At 41.5% G+C, this 17,226-nt stretch overlaps 1 protein-coding gene across 16 annotated transcripts in view; it reads right to left on the bottom strand.

Moving 5' to 3' along the window:
* LOC6553651 (heterogeneous nuclear ribonucleoprotein R) overlaps positions 1-17,226 on the bottom strand; it is a 53,009-nt gene that overhangs the window by 4,775 nt on the left and 31,008 nt on the right. For 2 of the 16 annotated variants that reach the window (XM_026975899.1, XM_026975902.1), the window contains 11 exons: positions 13,573-13,691; positions 13,185-13,497; positions 12,871-13,112; positions 11,603-11,738; positions 8,277-8,410; positions 8,087-8,215; positions 7,889-8,029; positions 7,703-7,809; positions 7,125-7,246; positions 5,339-5,607; positions 157-1,106 (listed from right to left, as the gene is read on the bottom strand). In XM_026975899.1, coding sequence (XP_026831700.1) covers positions 891-1,106; positions 5,339-5,607; positions 7,125-7,246; positions 7,703-7,809; positions 7,889-8,029; positions 8,087-8,215; positions 8,277-8,410; positions 11,603-11,738; positions 12,871-13,112; positions 13,185-13,497; positions 13,573-13,691 — 1,928 coding nt within the window. In that variant the 3' untranslated portion in view covers positions 157-890. Of the gene's footprint in view, positions 1-156; positions 1,107-3,108; positions 3,371-5,338; positions 5,608-5,656; positions 5,956-7,124; positions 7,247-7,702; positions 7,810-7,888; positions 8,030-8,086; positions 8,216-8,276; positions 8,411-10,244; positions 10,381-11,602; positions 11,739-12,870; positions 13,113-13,184; positions 13,498-13,572; positions 13,692-14,985; positions 15,003-17,226 lie in introns of those variants that run through there. The other 14 variants (XM_015154868.2, XM_026975909.1, XM_026975908.1 and 11 more) reach the window with 14 other exon arrangements.

Here is a 17,226-nt window from a genome sequence, read left to right as displayed (position 1 = left end):
TTTTGGTCTTGGTTGTTTTCGGTTGGATTTAGTTCAACTGGTCTATGGTTCGAATGGGTTTTCTTGACGTTGTTTAGTTATTTTAGTAGCACAATTTGATAATTTTGTCCAGGGGATGGTCGTTTGAGTGTTCCAAAACATCAAAAAGACAACACGTTTGATCATGGTTCATTTAATTTATCTCATCATTGGTTATACACATCACAAATCGGGGAATCGTGTAACTCGACATAACGCCAGGGACTTGGGACTTGTTTACATGTACAAATATATAGTGTTTGGGTGTGTGACTATGAAGTTAAGTGCATTAGTGTATTTGTATGTATGTGGGTGTGTGGGGTTAACAATTACCAAACGTGTTCTTTTTGTAAGTAAAACATTGTACATGATATTATCGCCTGATACATGGAACATGGAACACTTAGCACAGCTAGCATGATTGGTAGCGGCGATAACTGGGGTTGGGTTACAAAAGGGATCGTCCGCCAGATCGATGGATCCCTGGACCGAAGAACAGAGCGCTGTACTTCAAGGAGTCTGGGTTATTCGTGTATCTATAAGTGTAGCGGGTCTTGAAGAGTGTGCGGGCGGGCTTTGGTCCACTTCTAGTTTTGCAATTTTGAATTTGGCAAGGTCTTTCGGGGTCTGTTCGCAGGGCTGAACTGATCTGATCTGGCGCTAAGGATTTTGATGCTGCACGTTCTTGACGAGGGACGAGAGATGCGTGATGTGTGATGAGTGTTCTTGAATTCGCCTCGATTGCCAATGACGAGATTCTTCGTTTGGATTTGATTTAGAATGAAAGTTGATATGATCACAATGAATGTGTGGAGTGTGAAGTGTGCTTTGGATACAGACTGGTGTGGGCCTGGCCCACTAACGAATTTGGTTTATTCGGACTTCCGCTTGGATTTCTTTTCTTTTTCGGGCCGAGACGACTTGGACTTGTGGGTATGCTTCTTGGACTTGTGTGACTTGTTTTTGCTATGTGAGGACCTATGGACTTTACGCTTCTTCACCGGAGAGCGACTCTTGTCGCTGACCAAGGAGGTCGTCGATGAGCTACGCTTAATTACCCTCCATGAATGTCTTGAGTGCAGCTCCAGCTAGAAACAGATTTAGGTTTTGGATTTTGGTTTGTTTTGTTTTGCATTCATTTGTAGGTTTAGATTTTTGGATTTGCTTATATATTTTTTGCTGATACAAAACAAAGCGTTCGTTTGTATATGGCAATGAGCATGTCTGTGTGAAGCATTCTTACAAAAGAACATAATAAAAAGGAGTCTTCCTTGAGGGCAAAAGTATCTACGAATACAGCCACAAAAATGTAAAGCGTGTTCAAAACGGAAGCAGGTGTTGGGTGTTGGGTGTTGGGTGATTGGTGAAAGGGTGAAAGGTTGGGGGCTCGCTTCTCGAGGTCAGCACGCTTTTGCCAGACGGTGTTAGTCAACCCACGTTTTAGTGTGGCAAAAGCGTGATCTGGTTGGGGTTTTCCGCTATATGTATATTGGCAACAAATTATAACACAAATTGGTTGGTGTGTGTGTGCGTGTTGTAAACATAATACACGAATCGATTAGTATTTGTTCATACGTAAAGTAAATAAAAACGATCTCAGTTGGCATTGGTGTCACCCGGTGTGTGGATATGGTATGTATGACAGGTTAAAGGAGGTTATATTATACATACATATTTAGGTCATATGGGTATACAAGTGTGTAGGTTACTAAACTATTTTTATTTTTCATTATTTGTTTTGGCTTTGCAAAGCATGATGGATAATTAATTAACAAGACTCACAATTCGATATACATAAAATCACAAAATATTATATGTATATGGTTAAAGTAATGGGCTAGAATATAAGTAATGTATAAATAAAGGTTTTATATTTAGACTTGTGCAATCGCAATCGATCAGGACAATCTTAAAACGCGTTTCATTTGTATAAGTATATTATTTGTATCGCGGGGCGAAAAACGACAAAAAATTATATACACGTACGTCAAAATTTTGGAGTGGGCTTTTTGGATCTTTTCGGGGGGATGGACTCTTTCGATGGGCTGTTGGATGGGTTAGGGACAAACATTGAAAGTAATCGCAACGGAGAAGTGTGCTAATCATGATTAATCAGCTCTCCCACTCGACTCCTCTTCGACTCTCTATGCGGCTTAATTAGTAGGTGACAATAGATTCAAAGGATTCTGTGCGTAGGTGGTGGTAGGACATAAATACTAATCGATTCATAAACGTTTACAGACATAGCTCAAATATAGTTAGGTACGTACATATCAAAGACAATATGCGTATGTATACAATAACTCAATTTGTTATAATGGCTTTCCATATACATAGGCGATGTTTGTTTCAGTGTGTGTGTGTGTGTGTGTGGGGGGCGTATCTAATGGGCATGGCTGCTAATTGCTGCTTACAGTTGGATGGGAGTTAAAAAACAAAGTCAAGGCATGCATCAAAAATTGTAGCATACATCTCAGCGCCGAACAAGTAATGAAAATCAAAGTGAACCGCAATTGTAAGCAGCAAGGAGACAACTGGTACGATGACAAGGAGACATTTAGGTAAAGAATTGAAAAGTTTGATTATTGGATAACAAAGTATAAAAATAACCAAATGGTTTAAACTTTACAACATTTAGAACAGTTACAAATGCGATACACACGACATTAAAGTGATTGTATTTTTTGGGAATTCGGATAGGGGGATGATTCACACTATCTTAAAATCTCTCGTTGTGGTCGTTTTTGTATTGGTGCGCGTGAAGAGTGTGTGTATGTTGTTTGGGGGTGTGGGTGGTGTTTCGTATGCATGTTTACATATTACTTGGTTTTACTTATAATTGAATTGAATTTGACATTTGCAATGTATAGATTCTCTCAAGTTTGACGCTGTTGTTTGGTTTGATTATGCAGATTTCACTTGGCGCAGGTTGTTGGGATTCGATTTGGTTTTTGGTTTGATTTGGTTTGAATTTGATTGGTGGTTTTTTGTTGATTGGTTTGGTTTAATTTTGCTTGTTTTTGTTGAGGTGTAGTATTTTTCTGAGACTGGGATACGAGTAGTACGTTCTTTGTGTTTTGTTGAGCTCACCTGGTAAATTTTGTAGCGGCTTGACGTGCTGGGTGCCACGAGCGCTGGGACGCGTTGGCACCACCCCACGGACCCCCCCGGTTGCTGCCGGCGCCCCCTGACCGGTGGCCCCCCGCTGAGCTACCGCCGCCGCCGCCTGTCCCGCCGCCGCTGCCGCTGCCGCCGCCTGTGGCGCTGTTTGGGCCCCCAGACGACTGATGCTGCCACGTTGGCCAACGACTCTGCCACGCGGCACTGTGATTCCATGCCCACGACCAACTCCCTACACATCATTCGCATCGTCATCATAGTGATAGTGATCAGTATTTTAGGTCGTCATCATCATCATCATGGTCATTATTGCATGCATTGGTTGCGATTGTGGGATGGGGTGTGTGTTGTCGGTGTACGAGTGGTGTTTTGAGTGAGTGTGTGTGTGTGGAGTGGTTGGTGGTTTAAGAGCATGTGTGTTGCATTTCCAGATTCGGTTCCATTTTCCATCATTTTCGGTTATCCATCGGCCGTTGGTTTGGTTTTGCGTTTTAATTTGCGTTTTGATATCGGGTATTTGGGTTTTGAGATTTTGGTTCGAATATTTGCGTTTACAATTTTCCAATAGCATAAGCATGTTTTTCAAACATTAATTCAATGTGTTTGTATATATATGGATCGCCAAGATAATTGTCAAATTTTGGTCATTTCAAATTTCGAATCGAACGAAAGAATAAGCAAAATAAAGAACGTTTTTGAATTTGGATTTCGAATCGATGAGAATTTCGAATTTGGAGCGGTTGCGTTGTCGGAATGGGGTCAGAAAAACGGTATTCGTTTTGGTTTTGGAATCGAAAGGTTAACGATAGATTTTGGTTTTAGATTTGGTCGTTTGGTTGGTGGTTGATTTTCGTTTTGATTTGAATTTAGGTTGGTGGCAGAGATAGAGTTGGCAATTTTAATGTGGGTTGGTTTTTTTTTGGTTTTGACGAACATATATATAATTTTTTCAAGATTTGTTGTATTTTGTCATATTGTACCGAAAAACAAATTAATTGTTTGTATATAGATAAGTATATAACAAGAACACATAAAAAGAAAGAAAAGAAAAGAAAAATCGAAATAAACGCGTTAGATTCTTGGTGTAAAACTGGTTGTTTGATTGTACACATACACGATGTAATGTATGCATATAAAGTATGTATTATTTATATAGAAATTACTAGATGTATAGATACTGTTCTCTGTATTCTGTGTAGACTGAGTGAGCATTTAACTAGTCAATTGGGTATTATAATATACTTATAACAACGGATCTGGGTCACTTGAATCGTTCAAGTCCAAGCAACAAAAGTTTTGCCTCTTGCGATTGACACAATATTCAAAAAAGAACTTTACCATGTTTGTAAATTTGTTTTATATAACGTAACTAAAGTACAATAAGCGTATGCGGTTAATTGGATTAAACATTAAAGCGTTGCGGTGGATACAATAAATAAATGAGTAATTTCACATAAGGTGCGCAATCGTAATAAAAAGCGCTTCACTTAATCGCTAGAAATTAATTAAAATTAAAACGTCAGCACGCCGTGTTCAGCTCATAAATATAATAGTTAAAATGATTACTTCGGCCTTCCGGTGGGTGATGCAATTAAAATTATAAATAATTAAGCAGGTAGGGTATACGTACAAGCAAAGCATAAGCGTAAGTTAAGCGTAATAAAGCACCGTTTGTTATTAATTTCTCAATTGCGTTGTGGCGCGTCGAGTCCTTAAATTATTGGATGATGGGTATATTTCCATGGGTGTGTTAAGCGATAGAAGGCGAAACAAGCAACAAATAATCCTTGTTCCGGCAATGGGCGTGCACGTGTGTCTGTGGGTGTTGTGTGGGCGTGGCATGGCTTTTGGGTGCATTTTGGGTGAGTAGTGGGTGTTTTCATTTTTTGGTGTAATTTGGCAGCAAGAGACGTGCAAATTTTGACTTCATAAACGAAACAAAGAGAACAATTTTTGGGGAAATAATGTAAAGCCAAATGATGAAGCGTTTGTTAAATAAATCAAAGTACGAAATACGAAGTACAAAGTAAACTAGCTACAAGAGAGGTAGGCAAACATCTGAGGGCATTTATGTAAGTATAAATCAAAATTAACTCTACAAATCTTGTGTTTCTGTGTGCGTTGTGTTCTTGATCTGTTTTCAAATTATACACCGATTCGACAGGATCTAATAATCGAGTTTCGATTCAATAAAACGCACCATAATGCTCGAGGAACCACTGGGACCACTGGCCGATCCTCTGGCCGATCGCTGTCCACTAGCCAGCGGAGAATTCGGGGAGCCGCCGGCCGAGACCGGAACCACCGTACCGCCGGACACACTCCCTCCCCCGCTGCCCCCGCCTCCGTTCGAGTAATCATAGTAGTTGTAATCCGCATCATACGAGCGGTACAGGTCCTCGTAGAAGGACTCGTTGGCAAAGACCCCTTGGCGATAGTCCGAGAAACCGAAATAGTCGTAATAGTAGTCTAGGGGGTTTAGGTAGGGATAGGGATTAGGATTAGGATTCTGAATGGAGACATATCCCCCTCCGCATACCTATGTACATATACCTAGCTATCATATGCTGCCAATTGTTCACTTTGCCAATTTGCAATCGAATCGGGCGCGTACTGAACGCAACAAGATAGTCGAGGGGATAGATGGTGGATTAGTGCTATTGTCTGTGGTTGTTGGGTGGGTTGGTTTCTTGGTGGTTTAGATGTCACACTGACACACGCGATCGAATCGGTACGGTATGTGGCTTAAGTAGACGAGACTTAGGGTTACTTACCGGTGATATAACATCAAACAGTATACAGGGTGCTTAACATTCGCTACACAGAGAACACAATTGCAACATTTAATTATCGTAAACAACTATGGACAACGTTTAAGGTTAAATGTCTATGTCTATGTCTATATGCTTTGGTTATGGGTTGAGTGTGTGTTCGTAATGCCCTGCACTTGCGACACAGAGAGTTCGGATCGGAGGTTCGAGGGAGTCCGAGATGGATTATAAAGAACAGCGGAAAGTAAAACTGGACAACATCGATAAGGAAATAAACACGGGCATGCAAATAAACCGAGGATAGTAATTACTGTGGAAATAAACGTAGCATCGACATATAACTTGCAAATGCGAGAGTATACAAATAAGAAAGAAACAACATTTACGATTAGTCAGATGTGAAAAGTAATAGAATTCGCTGAGAAATGGTTACACTCGGTTACTTCAATTGATTGCCAATGGTTGTCGGAGATCTTAAGGTTAGTGGTTAGTGGGTTAATCTCGATCTAGCTGGATACGTTTTCTCACTCGACTGGGACTCGAGGGCCGAGGGCCGAGGGCAGTGCTAAGCGTGACTTTTGGCCTTTTGGGTGAGGGTGAAGGTGAGAGTGAGAGTGAAAGTGGGAGTGTGCTGGCTGGCTGGTGTGTGTGGTTTCTGTTTTGGGGAGAGGGCGATCATACAAATGTTAGTAGATAGCGCGCGCTTTCTAAATCTTAAACAACTTAAACGATGAGGCGAGGAGAAATAAAAACCAAGATAAACATAGGGTAACAAAACGTTGCGTTCGATGGCAGACATGATTAGTGTTAGGATCAGTAGCTGCTGCTGCGGCTTTTCGGTTAGAAACTCGAACTAAAGTCTAAAATCAAACCTAGAAGTTACTGGAGTACTCGATCAATACGCTATGTGTGGGTGGTGTATGTGTGGTGTTAGTGGCGTGTGTAAGTGTGAGTGTGTGAGTGTGCCTAACAACTTGGCTAACTGACTACTACGAGAACTAAACCAAATTAACAAAAGTTATAAAGTAGTTTTTCTCAATTTTATAGAGTCCCAAAAGGGAAGGCGCCTGGGGCCTTGCTCCTCCTCATCAATATTAACATCAAATATCAAACAGCATAGCCCTTGGGCGGCTATGCATATACATACAGAGAGACATCTAGAACACGCACCCGTTGGATGCGGACATATTCACTTGGCAAATTTGCCAAACTTACCGTATTCGCGGGGTATCGGCGTACGCAGCGGCATGCGCGCCCCTTGGAGGCGCATGGGCGTCAAGGACATCATGCTAGGATGTGTCGGCGACAGGTTTCTGTATGGAGACAAGGTTTCAAATCTTTACAAGGTAATCCCACACGCAGATGGCATTTCAATATATGGATTGAGTACGGTTGTATCGGTTTGTTTGGTTTGGTTTGGTTTGGTTTGTTTTTGGTTTTGGTTTGGTTTAAATTGGTGTCATGTGCGAGGGACAACAAAGTATTTCATTCGCGTGTCGGGCAATTGGCAAAGAAAGAAAGAAAACAATAACAGAAAATATAAGTATAATTAAACAACTGCTTTAAGTGGTGGCGACTTGAAAAGCAAACAGACATTAGATATTTTTAATTTGGATTTAGCCGAAATAGAATGTCCCCCAAGGGATTGCATTAAGTGAATGCATTTGAGTTTAGTTATTTTTGGATTTTGCGCCAATCTGTGGTAATGTTGGTGTTGCTGTGCTAGACAAGTTTTTAGATAGAGTGTTCTGGCAGGGAATTAAGAACAGAACAATGCTAATGGAAATACATACCCCACGATCCCGGGACGCGCTTGCATCATTTGCATCATGCGGCGCTCACGAGCACGCAGAATTTCCTCCTTTTTCTTTTTGTCCGAAGGAGGTTTGGCTAGAGAGACCTGCAAAGATTGCAAGCAAATCGGTTTGAAATAGATGTCCAATAGGTGTCCATAGATGTCTTTTAGTCAAACAACCCACCTCAATATTCGAGGCGCCGATCTCCTTGCCATTAAGGCCACGCATAGCTTCGACGGCGCTATCACGATCCTCAAAGTGTATAAAGGCATAGTCTTTAATTTTCTTAACGCGTTCCACCTTTCCGTATTGCTCAAATTGTTCCTGGTAATCGTGTATTATTAGATTGGAGTTAAGGTTACGGTTTCCAAATGCTTTTACCTTTAGTTTGTCCTCTGAGACGTCCTGGGTCAGATTTCGCACATAAAGAACTTTAACCTTGGACATAGTTTGCTCATCCGGCTCCTCCTGTGGATCGGCCCAGTCGACTATTATATCACATCCCCAAACCTGGTAAGGGATATCTCTTGTTAGAAACTTTATCCAAAATGAATCCCAAATTTGGTCTTACCTTAATTCTTCCTGTGCCAAGTCTTCGTTTGGCCAAAGATGCCGCCTTGTGTGACTCGTATTCAAGAAAGCAAAAACCGCGATTCTTTTTCTTATCATCTGGCGAACTGTATATGATTACCTCGTATAGGCCAGCTATAGGTTCAGATTCGGGATCAGGTTTATTTTTAAATAAAGAAAATATTCATTTGAGTACAGCAAATATAGACCATGTTATCAATTCAAATGCAATATGGTTAGTTGGTTGCATATGTAAAAATTGAAACGAAAGTAATACAACAAAAAAGTATTTGTATCTGCACCGGTATTGGCAGGTGTTTGTTTGTGTGCGAGAATGTTTGAGAGCACAGGTGATAAGACACTGAGACGCACTCGGATCGAGTATATATAAGTAAATGGAATAATGGATTACATTTTGAGAGGAAATGCACAAAATTTACACGGCAATCGAACTGTGTTTCGCTAATTATTTTGCCGTGTAAAGTAATGAGCATATCCGTGATCTGAATCTCTATATAATATGTAGAGCGAATTAGATGATTTTGAAAACCAATGCCAACAATTGCTGCTTGCTTAACTTTTTGAAATATTTTTGAATAATTGAATAATCGAATGCGCTAAGCTAATACATTTTTCGGTTTCGTGTACGAGTATGCGAGGTTCGAGATTTAGAGAAAGTATTACAGAGAGCGGGGATATAACATTAAGTTGGATATGTAGTACGTATAGAGAGTAGTATTGCAAAATGAAACACACATTTAGAAAAACACTTAAAAACCTCTGTTGCTATTGTTTGTTTTTATATAGTACATATTGCAATCAAAATAGGAAAGTAAAAAGGATATATATATATAACCAAAAACACAACACGAAGTAGAGCACACATTGAGCTTGGATTTATTTTCGTTGGAGTTTGGAATAATGGAAACGAAAACGGGAAAACTATACAAACATAGCCAGAGTTAGACAGATTAAGAGATAGAGAGAACGTGTGTACACTCAGATACAAAGAGAGATCGGTAGAGATATAGAGAACAATAACGTAACAACGAAATATGGATATCGGATTTTGAATTTGGCTTAGTTTCTCGTCGATTCGTTTGCATCAATTGCTCGGGGAAGTAGCGCTTATGTGAGAGATAGATACAGAGATAGTTAGAGTAAAATGAGTTCATTTTTAAGGTCTCCAGTCATTAAGTAAATGAATTTCATATATTCAACATGAATGGGCCGAAACATATCGATTTGAGTAGGCGAATTACTGTTTCATATTTTGGTTTTCGGTTTCTGGTTTCTGGATTTTGGGGCGGGATCGTTTGTGTGCGCCGTTTATTATCTATGTGTATGTGATATAGGTCTGCACTAAAACAAAAACTAGGTTTATTCCTTTGGTATTTCCGTTTTTTTTTCTTTCAAAAATATTCAAAATGTTTTGGTTAGCGAATTGTTTAGCTACAGGTTTTCAATGTCAACAAATTGGGCACATTTAACAATCGGAACTTTAAACGAAAAAACTGAAGAACAATTAATTTTTTGTTGTATTTACTAACAGCGCTTAACGCTACAGAAAATGAGAGAATGACGAAGAGGTTAAAATGCAATCGACCCAAGGTCATGGCTTTAACTTGCACATTGGCTAAAAGCCATGTCCTTTCATTTGGTCGCTTGTTAAAATGTTTTAATTTTGTGCGGAAGTATTTGATAATTTCATTCCTTTTGATTTTGGGGTGTAGCATTTTAAAAGCGAAAATTGCAAAACAAAAATCCAATTGATACTTCTTTTTGTAGGCTTCCATGCGTTTTTCAATTCTGCAAGTATCGCCCCTAAAAACATTTATGGGATTAAGTACAATTAATTGGGGTTGGCCAATTCTGGGGGTAGCCAATTAAGGTTGGTTTTTTGGTGCTGGGTTGGTTTTTGGGGTCTTTTGCTTTGTTTGTGGCTGCTGTTGGTTTTTGGATCACTTACGTGCATGTTTTGAAAATTCCTCAATTAATTCGTCGCGATCTCTATTCTTAGGTATATTGCCGACAAATAGCCGGTGATTGTTAAATGATATCGTAACACCAATCTTTTTGCCTATCCGAATTTCATAATCATTTAGCTGCAATTGTTTGAAAGTTCACACAAAACAAAAGAAAATTTTGATTTGCTATGAAAAATTTGTAATTCATTGGTACTGCGATTTGATTTTGGATTGATTTGGTATAGGGCTTGTGGTTTCAAAGGTGGAAGAATGAGCGTTCGTGTTTGATAATAATTCTCATGGGTGGGGTAAGGTGTGGAGTTCTATTATCTAAACTTTAGTAACTTATTTTTCGGTATATTTTGTATTGCGTGCCAAATAAAAATGAATTTACTCAAAAATAACGTTGTTCTTTAGCTAGATTCCAGTTGATGTGATGTGGATTATCGTTGTTACTACCAGTACTAGTACTTACTATGCGAAATAATTACTTCGAAATGAACAAAAAGGGCTCAGTGCAGCTAGAAAGTGAAATGCGACTCGATCTTACCTTAGAAATTTCATGGGAATCGACTTTCTAGCTGGCACACGGCGTATACTTAATATTTATAGATTCAAGAGCCTGCTTTCCTACGGTGTGATTATTATTAAAGAACATAATGGAAATAAAGTTTTGGAATGCATAACGATTTGGTAAAAAATTTAAAAATTTGAATACTTTTTGGTTGGTTCTTTTTCGTAGGCAAAGTTAATGACTGGAGATATTATGTAAATAAGTTAAAAAGAAATATTCTTATACGACATTTCAAGCTTGTAACGAATGGCAATGAGTCAAATGGGCGTGTCGCTGTATCTATGTATGTAAGCGTGTAATAGTATCGGTGTCGTTGTTTATGTGTGCTATATATGAGGCAACATATATGAGGTATGAGGTGATGAGGTATGAGAAATGCATCCGACGATGTTCGTGGTTCGGTTTCTATCATGGGGCGGGAGCGCATTTGAAAAGAGTGTCTCGATTTTTGATTCGGGGGAGATCACTTTTCAATTTTCAGTTTAACTTTCTGAAGTGTAGAGATGGCAATGGCGGATGTTTGGATGGTTGAGGTGGGGGTGAATAGTAAGGATGAGTTCAAAACAATAGCGTATAATAAATTAAACGGAATATATAAAAAAGAAAGCCCTACGACCCTTTCTAGCCTGATCAAGTAGACTTGTTCCCTGCAATTAGCCAATGTTGTTGGTTTAGCCAATTGGATTTTTGTTTACAATTTAGTGCCGATTGCGGAGTGGCGGATCGCAGCTCCAGTGGTGGTAATTTAAAATACATTTTTGGTTAATTTCGTGTTTGTTAATTTACCTGTAAGTTTACCAAATTCCTCTAAAATTTCATCTTTGCCCTTTGACTTGGGAATATTGCCTACGAAAAGGCGCAGATTCGGTACGCTTATATTAATTTTTAGACACTTGCCGGGTTTTATTTCGTGATTATCGAGCTAAATTGTGGGAGGGAAGGTAAAACGATTCTTTTTAATACCAATTCAATGTTATTAATAAATAATAAGTAAAATCATAACTAGTAAATAATTTTGAACTAAGGCAAATAAGGTAGATAAGAATAGGGAAGGGGTGAAATAATAAGATACGGATTGTAAATCTTGTCGTTTCGTTACCAATTTTGAAGCGGGCCGCGTGGTTTGAATTTCGGTTGAGTGTCGAATTGGAAATGTTAAAGGAAAAACATTTTGTTAGTGGTTAACTGGTTATGACAGGTGATAAATGGGGGCAGCATAACTTGCCTCCCAATATCATGGTCTAAATTTTTGGACATGCTCGTCTAAATAAAACCAGACAGTGAGATTGAACGTACGCTGCTAAGTTGTCTACAAAAGTTGATAGCTACATAGCTGGACTTAGGACTAGAGAAAATTCAACTAAAAAGAAAGTAAGATAGATACAGAGAAGGGGGGTAGGTGGTTGTGTGATTTATCAGGGAGGAGGCCAAATCTTTTATTCGAAGAGGAGAGAACTCTTTTCAAACTTGCAATTTGAACGATTTTTAGGGCGCTGTAGAGATTCGTTTGCGTAAATCAAGATTACAACTCAAAGTAGACGGGACATGCATTACATAAGTTACAGAAAGATCAAGTAGAGAGAGAGTCAGCGAGAGAGTGAGACAGATAGCGTTGCCTATAGTTCGAATTCTTTATAGCAAAGGCAGAGGGGAAAAGTAAGCATACGTTAAAAACTAAATGGAATTGCAAAATTTCTCATGGTCGGATCTAAAAGCGCCAAATCGGGTGTGGATCAGATCGGTATTTTTTTGCTCTTGCTGCGGAGAATTTCAAATATTTGAATTTTGGTTTGGCCGCATAACTGTTCCTACTTCTTCCGATGTGTATAACACGATAGTAAATATGTGGATACAATACGTTAAATATGTATATATAGGATATTTGTATAAGTCGTAAGAGTTAGCGATACGTAAAAACATTGAAGCGGGGGTCAACTGATTTCGGGACGGGTGGGGTTCATCGGGGACGGGGTTCTCAGGTGGGCTGGATGGGGTTGGCCTGGGCTGGTGGTTGGTGGTTGGTGGTGTGGATGATCTGTGGTTGGCTTAAATACCTGTCGCACTGCATTGACGGCCGCTTCGCGATTTGTGAATGTGACAAATGCATAACCACGATTTGTGCCCGTCATCGGGTCCATCATGAGGCGTAGGTCCCAGATTATGCCGCAGTTCTCGAAGAGCGGAATCAGTTCGTCCTCGTACATGTCCTTGGGTATCTTGCCGCAGAAAACCTCGCAACCGTTGCCTGGCACATTTCCCTCCCAATGCGGAGGCGGTCCGCCGTATTTACGCTGACCTGAGCAAAGTATAAGCAATAGTTATTAGTTTACTAAAACGGCCTAGAAACTGCAAATTCCGTTCTTCTCACCTGTCGTCACATCCAATGTGTAGCCGGTGCGCTCGAGGATTTTCTTGATCTTGTCCTCGTCGGGGCCTTTGACAGCTGCGGGCGCAGCCACGCCCTGCTGGCTGGCTCGACTCTTCTGGCGGTACGTCTTCATCACGCCGCATAGGTAGGCGGACTTGTTTGACACGTGCTCCAGGTTCGATTCCAGGAACTGTCCCAACACATTCAAGGCACCATCGACGGGAAACTCCTTGAGCGCGTCCAGGGCGCGCTCGTCCAGCTCGGCGTGAGCCAGCTTGCCGGTTTTGTAGATCTCATCCAGTTTGCCGGCGACCTAGGAGCATTTCACATGGTACATGGTTTGTCGTTGTGGTCGCGGTTGTGCGTCGCGGACTCTTGGAGTACTCACCTTCTTGTCCAGACCGTATTCCAGCAGCTTGGGATAGTCCTCTGTACGCTCGCCATCGCCACGGTCATCGGCTTTCTGGTTAATGTCATCTAACAGTTCGCCATTACCTTCCGCCATTTCTGCAAGAGCAGGAATAAAAGTTATTTATACATATTATATTTTAAAAATGCGTAATATACAAGTGCGGACCCACTGCTTAAGCGACCTATAAAATCACCTTAGAGTTCAACGAACGCCACAAAATAGCCGCAATTGTGACCGCTTGCAAAAATGGGTCGCGAGCTTGTGCGAAATACGAGAAATTCGCAACTCACGCATCGTCGCACGCACTCGCGGAATGAGATGAATGGGGAATGCGATAAAGCAGGGAGCATGGAGAGAGCAGACAAAGCGGACAAGTTCATTGACTCCAAACCCAAACAAACGCGAAACGCACAGATTCGCGATCCAGAAGAGCGCACATTCGAGCACCGAAAAGTGCGTGAGAATGGCAGGGCAAAGAGAAACGGAAGAAGGAGAAATAGAAAGAGAAAGAGGGAGCCGCCTGAAAACGTGTTGGCCAAAATGTAAACAATCGGAAGGAGGCGCGACTTGCGAATTGTGCGTGACGTGTTGCGTATACGCGATGTTGTCGGCCTGATGAACAAGAGAGATAAGCGTGACGTATTAGTTGCCATGGTAACCGCTAATGAATCTATACCTGATACAATGTGCTCAATGGCACACGGCTTGGCTTATTGCTTAGTTGAGTCAGCCCAACTCAGTTATATGTGATCTGTTCCGCGTCCAAATTCAGTTGAGCCGCGGAAACGAGCTGTTCAGTTTCGTTGCAGTTGCAGCTGCAGCTGCACTCAGCCATTTATCATAAATGAATATTTATGGCACACTCATAATGAAAATGCAAATGCTCCGCAGTTGTCAAGTGGCAAACGCTCGCCGTAGCATAGAAATCTACCTTAGCAGCCACACTATCAGTAAATGCTATTTTGATTCACATGTACACCTATATGTATGTGCATATATAGAGCAAGTTGTGTGTGTTTGACGTTCAAACAAAAACGAAGCAGGCTGCAAAAATAAAAATGAGGAACCCCAACTAGCCGAGAGCGATAATTGCGTAACATGTGCAAAAAAGCAGAAAAAGCAACAAAAAGCCGCAAAATTATCAGCAAGCTCTATCGTTCAAGAATAGAAGAGGCAATTCAGCGATAGAGCGTGGCGACCCACAAAAATTATGGGCAAACCCGAACTCTTCTAAAATCTTTTCTGTTTGTTGCTCTCTCACTGGCATTCTGCGAATTTCGCATTATTGCTCCGCCATCCGATTCGTTTTCGCTGACATTGAAATACTTTGCGATTGATATCGGGGGCAAATGGGGCTTCGGAGCTGCGAAATCGGCGTGGAATACTCACTGCTGGAACTGGGCAATGGGCTGGGGATCCCGATAGAAGATTGGCTCTTGAGGATCGTGGAGGTCAGCGCCTCGCCGGCTCCTTCATCCTTCTGCACATGGGGGGCTTCCATCTCCATCTCAGCACCGCAAATGCAAAATGTAACAATTTTCAATTTCCTTAGACGACTTGGAATTTCGCTTGCTTGAGTGTGTATTGGGCAATTTCAGAATTTGATTTCCTTGGTTTTTCTTTTCTTTTCTTTTCTTTTTTTTTGAGTAAAAATCAATAGTCAGAGAAGTAGTTGTTCCGAAACGATTCGAAAGACGGCTAAAAATTTTCACAACTGAATAGAAACAAAAATCATTCCCGAATGACTTTTGACAATCGCCCAGTGTGCCAACTACGATTCGATATTGAGCAAGGGTTACCGAACCCACTTTGTTGAGGTGGCAATCCTGGAAATGGTCTAGTGCAATTGTTAAGACCACAAATTTATGACAACTGCAGTGGGGCCATCAGAATGCCATGTGCGCTATAACCACCATCACAATAAACGGAACCAGTCAGCCCCCAACAACAAAAACATATCCCTCTCTCCAGGCCCCTTCCAACATATATATCTGTATATTTGTATAAATGAATATCTGGGCTGTTGGGCGCGAAAACGCAGCGAGCTGTAAGTGGAAAGTGTTGGCGACAACCGCAGGGAAGCCCCCAAAAGGGCAAACACCGGGGAAGCGCCAGGAAAATGTGCTGGCAAAGCGGGAAAGGCGGGAAAATCAGGAAGAGCGTTTTATCGGGGCACTGCGAGGAAATGAATAATAAACACATGGGCCATGGATATAGAGCCAGTTGCAAGGAGTAGACAACCACGCAGGAAATTCCATTAGGATTGCAACCAAATATCGATAAAATAGGATTCCTTATACGCAGTGTTGCCATGCTCCTGCTTCTGGGGCATGTCGGAAGTGCATACAGAAAAAACACAGGATGACTGGCCACATTCCACAGCCAATTTAGGTCTTTATTCTTGGGTGACTGCTCCTGGCCTAAGACCGCTTTTAATTTGCAACACTTGCCGGAGTACATGTTTGCTTTTTTCCAGCCCGTGTCATCATTTTTTATGCATGTTTGTTATGGCAACAGGGTAGTCGCCGCTTGTTTGCCCCGGCGATGGCAACTCTGTCCCATGCATATACAAAAAATAGAAGCACGACTAAAATGGGAAAAAAACAAAGAAACGTTTGCATGTTAAAGAGCATTCCCTTCTGCATGCTCGTTTTGTTTGCCAGAGCCGCTTGGCAACTACCTCAATAAATTTGACGTTGATGCCGGCGATATGCGCAAACACACACAGCCATACATGTATATCCTGGCATATCCTGGCACTTGTGTCGGTTAGTTACACCCTCGGCTGAAAAAAAACAACAGAAAAAGTCACCCTCTAGCCGCTCGCAGGGGTGGTTTGCCCCCGATTCCGCCACCCCCCGCCACTCTCCGCCATTCCGGACTCGGATTCGGTCTCCTTTGCCAAGAGATAATGCCTGGTGTAAGGTTAGTAAATCAGCGATATGACAAATCGCCGCAAACGCAGGCGAAGCACTTAATGCGACGCTTTTTCAATGGGAGACAATGGAGAATCAAAATTGCTGATAAAGCCAAATAAATCGTTTTGCCACATTTGTTCGTCACTCGCGTCCGTCTGCCAGACAATACGTCGCCACCGGCAGCAGTCTGGTCTAGAATTACAAGATCCCCCTCTTGGCAACTCCGCCCCTGTGTCTGTCAACCGAAGCCAGACTGTAGACTGCAGAAACTAGGAATATCTTTCGGATGGTGGCAGGCTAAAGTCTGGGGTTGCTCGCCGTGGTATAGAGGAAGTGTTAAAGTTTCGGCTTTCGCAATTTGAATTTCAAGAAGCCCTAGCCATTTAAATGTTATTGCCATGGACAACGGCGACAACAATGGGGCTCTATAGCACAACCTTGCTCGGGTTTATTGATTTTCAGCCCCCTTTGGGCCCAGCTGAGCCACAACTACTACTCCGCCGGCCAGTTAAGCCGATTTAAGGCACAAAAATAACTCCAGACTGGCCGGAGTGAAAAGTGCAGACAGTGCAGCAGACCTGAATGAAGGCCCCCAAACGGAAGTGTGGCAATGCCTTCTTGTAATTTATAGCCCCACAAGGGGGTTGATGGGGTGGGGCATTAGAAGGCGGCCAGTTGGCCGCATAAGTTGCACAATTTATGGCATTGCGAC

This window comes from Drosophila erecta, unplaced genomic scaffold (assembly GCF_003286155.1).
Source record: "Drosophila erecta strain 14021-0224.00,06,07 unplaced genomic scaffold, DereRS2 tig00000000-arrow-pilon, whole genome shotgun sequence".
NCBI classification, from domain to species: Eukaryota; Metazoa; Arthropoda; class Insecta; order Diptera; family Drosophilidae; genus Drosophila; species Drosophila erecta.
This window is presented reverse-complemented; position numbering and strand designations above follow the sequence as displayed.